Below are 6000 nucleotides of genomic sequence, written 5' to 3'. Positions count from 1 at the left end.
ATAAAAATGTTAGGTGTTTTGTAATATTTTAAATTGCTTTGAACTAACAAGTTGATGATTAAATGCATAATATGTCGAATTTATAATAAACTTATGTATTATTTATACCCAGTGTGTTGTTTAAAATTTAATTAAAACATATGATTAATATTTAACATATAATATTAATACATATATTTACATTTTTAATATAACATAGTAGAAAAGCAGTACATTGAAATTATAAACGAATTTAATGGATTACAATAAAATATTTAGATAATTATGATACTTTTTAAAAAATAAATAAATAACTAAAAAGCTGGTTTCGAATATCATTCAATAGCAACAATACAATTAAAAAAAGAGTTTATTTGTGGAGTTGTTAATTTCATAATCCATTTATAGTCCATTGTTTCTGTTATGAACGATACAGTGATAATTAAATATTCATGAGTTCCAGAGTCGTTGAATATTCATGAGCTGATACAGGATTCGCGGAGAGAGAGAGAGAGAGAGAGAGAGAGAGAGAGAGAGAGAGAGAGAGAGAGAGAGAGAGAGAAAAGCTTGAGTTTACAAACTTTCCATCGGGACAGAAACTCCGCCAGCGGACGCAGGAAAGTTACGGAGCGCAGGAGGAATAATCTCCGGGGAAAAAAACTTAATGCGGGACAACATGACATACACTCCTTTAGCTTTATGACAACTTTTTTAATGACTTTTAAAAGCTTTTAAAGTCGAGCGAAACAACTTTTACCAAAGAAAGAAAAGAAAAGAAAAAAAGCAGGCCTAACCAAAGAAGTTCCTACAGGATTTTCACGGGCCATTTTTAATCGAATAACTTCGGCTTGTTTGTTATTGTTTGACACACGATGAGCGGCAACCCTCTCCAGCCGTTACCGGGCCAGCAGGTCATCCATGTCGCCAAAGACCTTGACACGGACCTGGAGGCTCTCTTCAACTCCGTCATGAACCCCAAGATCAGCAGCTCCTGGAGGAACAAGCATCTGCCCGAGTCGTTCTTCAAGGAGCCGGACTCGGGCTCGCACTCTCGGCAGTCCAGCACGGACTCGGGCGGCCTCCCCCCGCGGCTCCAGGCGACGCATGTCCGCTCGCACTCCTCCCCGGCGTCGCTGCAGCTGCCCGCGGGCGCGCTGGGCGTCCCGAACCCCGCTCGACACCACTCGCACATCCGACACCAGTCCTTCGACGTGGCCGAGGAGCTGCCGCTACCCCCGGGCTGGGAGATGGCCTACACCCCCAACGGACAGAAGTACTTTCTCAAGTGAGTGCCATATTAATTATTCACGGCTCTCACGAGATTCCAGCACACACAGTTTACATTAACTGACACATAAATCAGTTAACGTTACACTCAAAAAAACAAAACAAAAAAATACTGGGTTGTTTCAACTCATGTTTGAGAAAAAAATCAAAACAACAACAGTGATGATGTTTCTAGAGCAAACCCAAATGTAAATAAAGTGATATAAAGCAATTTTATAAATAAACGAAGTACCAAAATACTGGGTTGTTTCAACGGTCAAATATTTTAAGTAATATTTAAAACATTTTACAAACAGTTGTGTTTATCCATATCCACAACAAATGTTAATATAACAATTTTATAAATAAACCAAGTAAATGAAGTATATATATATATTACCATACACAAAAAATATGGGTTGTTTCAATTGTCAAATATGGATAAACACAACTGTTGGGGGGTTACAATTTCAAAATAAAGGCAAAATTGCAATTTTATAAAAAAAACCAAGTACTTCATTTACTTGGTTTATTTATAAAATTGCTCAATTTCACTTTATTTACATTTGATGTTGATGATTCATCTCGAAACATCATCACTGTGTGTCATTTAAAGGGCAATAGGTTGTGATCTCTAAACCGGTTTCTGATCCGCATCAGTGCGCGCGTTCACACTGGTGAAATCTCTGCAGTCGCGTTCAAGCTTTCATTTTGACCTGTGAACACACTAATGCTGAAGGCGTGGGTCTGAAACACACACAACGGTATCTGGGCGTGGATCAGAAAGACAAAAACACCCGGTCCTGCGTATACTGTCGTGTGTAACGCATGCTTCACACTGCAAGCCTATGATCAAGGCCTTTTCTCACCTTGATAAGGATGTGTTTAGCATATCTCAGTGTGTCTCAATGTAAATGTGTGTTTTGACTTGCGTCTCTTCAGGAATGAGACAGCTATTCTTCTGTGGCCCTGGGGACACTGGTCTTATCTGATTCAGTCAGCAGGGCTGTGATCGGCCCGGTGGGACGTCGACTCGCTGAGATTAACTCAGGATCACACCGTGTTCAGGAGACAAACACGCTTTAATGCGTCTAAATCTTATTTGCTGACACTAGAGAGCAACATCAATTCTCACCTACATGTTAAAACAGTTAGTAAGCCTCCTCTGTCCTCCAATAGTCGTGTTCGTCTGTTCTCTGTGTTGTATTGGTCCTGTTTGTGGATTTATGGCTGTTAAATCAGTGCTTCTCCATTGCTTTTGCCTTAGCATCCAGATTTTACACTGGAAACAATGTGGCAAAATAAACAAGACATGTATACTATTAACTGTGCGTAGGCCCAAAATAATATGACATATGCTGAAGAGGAATATTGACAGTTTTGTAAATGCATAAATTACAGCAGATTGGCCCTGAGTATTAGCCGTATTACCAAGTGACTGATTCTATTGCAATGGTTAGTACTTTTTTATTCGCATTTAGCATTTTTCATTGCTGTATGCAAGCCATTTTTGGGTTTATATACAAAACCGGTCAAAAGTGTGGTGTAATTAAGTTTTTTTTATTTTACGTTTTTGAAAGAAGTCTCTTCTGCTCACTAAGGCTGCATCTATTTGATTAAAAATACATTAAAAACAGTAATATTGTGAAATATTATTACAATTTAAAATATCTGTTTTCTATGTGAATATATAGTAAAGTGTAATTTATTCCTGTGATCAAATCTCTATTTTCAGCATTACTCCAGTCTTCAGTGTCACATGATCCTTCAGAAATCAGTATAATATGATTCATTCTTGCTCAAGAAACATTTATGATTATTATCAGTGTTGAAAACAGTTGTGCTGCTTCATATTTTTGTAGAAACCGTGATACATTCACTGAAGTTTAAAGATTAGAAATTTGGAAATACGTATAAATGCGGTTACGTAACTTTAGATGCTCTGATTAGCAGACACTTTTATCCAAAGCGACTTACAAATGACTTCAGATAGTGTTGGGCTCTTCTCTCTGAGTTTCCGTCTGTGTTTCACCTGAAACTCTGTGTGAGACTCGTGATAAAGCGTGCCAGGGCTTGCCACACATTCAGTGAGCGGACAGACAGACACACACACACACACACACACCCTGCAATTACACCAATCCAACCTGTGGGTGATGAGCGTCTGAACTGTGAGTGTCAGTACATGTGCAGCTTCACAGATGATGTGTTGAGGCTCGGGACGTGAGCATTGTTGTCAGTGTGAGAGACTGATATGTCTTCTTCTTCTCTGGATTGTTGCAGCTGTTGGTTGTCGTTCACCCCCACTATTAGGGAACGCGTATCTCTTTCCAGCGTCACATGACCCCCCTTATTTCTGCCTAAACATTTTTCTGGATATCTTTGTTACGACTTGCAATTCAAGACGCTACAGCTTGAACGTCTCAGTGCAGAGATTATTGAGTTTGTTGTTTGATAGTAAAGAGAAGCAGCACATTTCTATAACCAAATCTCGTAACTATTGAACATTTTGCTGAGTTGGTGGCTAATTCGTATGAAATTCGTACATATCATGTACTTTTTCGTACGATCTGCTTACGTCCCACTGACGGTCTTACTTTTTATTTTATTTTTTGTAATTGTATAGTACAAATTCATACGAAATGACACTAACTTGCTAGTTTTCTCATACAGTTTTGAGTATCAGCACCAATCAAACTAATTTAATTAAAAAAGATTTACTTCACAGTCTATTCGTGGAAAATAGTCATTAAAAAATACTGGGAAAAAAATAAGTGTGCAAATTCTAGAACGGTTAAAGTCCCCCTGTGGTGAAATACAGCTTTTAATGTTGTTAATGTGTCTATGTGGAGTTTTTAATATTCTATAAGACAAACCATGTGTAAATTCATAAGTCGACAGCATTGCTGAGTATTTTCTGCTTAAAACTGCAGTGAACTAAAGACAGTCTCAAAAACACGGTTTGAAATCGCTGGTGTTTCTGACATCACAAACTACCTTGTAACCAATCAGATCAACGTGTGATCGTCAACGAGTGGATCTCTAAACTGAGTAAGTGAGTGGAGGCGGGGCTCATTTGCATATTCATAGAACCGCATATACTAAATGAGGCAAGGGTGTCGAGTTACATTCAATATATTTTAAGGCGTGAATAGTTTATTTTTGAAAGGAAGAAAACTTTTAAATATGTAATTTTGGTGATCAAAGAGTTTTAAGAGATAAAATTATTGACTACAGGGAGACTTTAACTATTTGTTAACTGTTTCTTTGCCCAACTTCACTATACAGGGAGAAAATAAAGGATCTTTCAGCATGTGGTTTATTTTTTTACCGTTATTGCTCTAAAACAAATACACCAACGCAGCTTTGATCTAAAGTGAAGTGAGGCGAAAGAATTTAAGTCTGTAATTATGCTTTCTTTTGATGCCATGCAAAGCAGGAGAATGTCTTCCCTTCAGGCTTTTTGCTGGCCAGTTTCCTCCATTATGTTGAAGATAAGCTGTGAATAAGTTATCACTGCCAGCTCACATCTTTCTGTAATACTTGCTTTCTTTGCCTGGAATCCTGGATTCATGAGAGATACATGATGTCAGAAAACCTCCCTGCAGCACATAGTATCCCCTCAAAACAAAAGACTTTTAAAAAAAATTTCATAGAATAAAATAGGGACCAATCACATCGCAGCATCTCAGATGTTGGTTTGGTGTTTCTGAAACGCCGGAGTCGAAGTGTGTGATCAGAATGATTTGGTTTAATTCCCTCCAGAAGCGTCTCACACGAGTGTGTTCACAAACACCAGCATCCCAACGCTAGAGATCATGACAGCGTTTATTGAGTTTCGTCTGACGCTCTGAGACACACTCGTTTATGATGGAGGGAAAAGAGAAAACTTACTGTTTTATTACTGATATTTTGTTCCGTTTCCCAGGAATTGACGATTGTGTTCTCTTGAACACATTGGAAGGAAACGCTGCCTTATTCACAAATGTTTTATGCCAAGTTAAATTTGCAACTTTAAATGGAAACATGCCTTCTTCACCCAAAATGTTATTTCTGCACCAATATTTATTTTTTTAAATCTCATTTAATCTCTAATAACTATAATTCTTTTAATTTAATTTTTTTGGAGTGGAATTTATCCATGTTCTTGACAGGTTTGGTGAGATTGACCCATGTAAATGAAAATGGCACATAACAGATAGACTTAAAGACCCCCTGAAACCATAACTTAAGCTTTTTAGCTTTTAGAATGAATATGTTAGCCTTAAGGTTATGAATAAGCTGGTGTGTTTCAAAATAATGACAACATCCGCATTGAGTCTCTCACTTCCGCTAAAATAGATCAGGGATTTTTATGACATCACCGCGGACTTCAGCTTCTCATCACATCTTCAGTCCAATCAAATGCTCTTTAGAATCTAAAGCTCCGCCCCCTCTGCTATAAACAGCACCTGGCCGATGCGTGCGTTGACACGTCACGGAGCAATATGGGTGGGAGTGTGTGTGTTCGGTTGCTCAAACGCTCGAGTTTTATCCCATTTTCCAACTGTACGTTGGTTAAAAATGAAATGGGTAGAATTTATTCACAGCTCTACTATTGAATCCAGCGCATCATCCGCGCTCTGATTCGCTGCCGTCAAGTACGACTCGCAGTGTGAGGGAAACTCACCTCAGCTTCCTGTTTCAGTGGAAATCACGTCAACGCATCAAACAAAGCTGCGCGTCTTTAAACCCAGCGGGTCTTTAAATAACACG

General features: G+C 38.5%; 1 protein-coding gene across 2 annotated transcripts in view; it reads left to right on the top strand.

Annotated features, from left to right (window-relative positions):
- The first annotated feature begins 497 nt into the window (after positions 1-497).
- Positions 498-6000, top strand: part of LOC143724279 (WW domain-containing transcription regulator protein 1-like) — a 57547-nt gene continuing 52044 nt past the window's right edge. For both annotated transcript variants that reach the window (XM_077217256.1, XM_077217255.1), the window contains exon 1: positions 498-1264. In XM_077217256.1, the coding sequence (XP_077073371.1) occupies positions 852-1264 (413 nt within the window). In that variant the 5' untranslated portion in view covers positions 498-851. The remainder of the gene's footprint in view (positions 1265-6000) is intronic.

The sequence above is a fragment of the Siphateles boraxobius genome, unplaced genomic scaffold (genome assembly GCF_051911475.1).
Source record: "Siphateles boraxobius isolate OS27281-9 unplaced genomic scaffold, OSU_SipBor_1 71, whole genome shotgun sequence".
Taxonomy (NCBI): Eukaryota; Metazoa; Chordata; class Actinopteri; order Cypriniformes; family Leuciscidae; genus Siphateles; species Siphateles boraxobius.
This window is presented reverse-complemented; position numbering and strand designations above follow the sequence as displayed.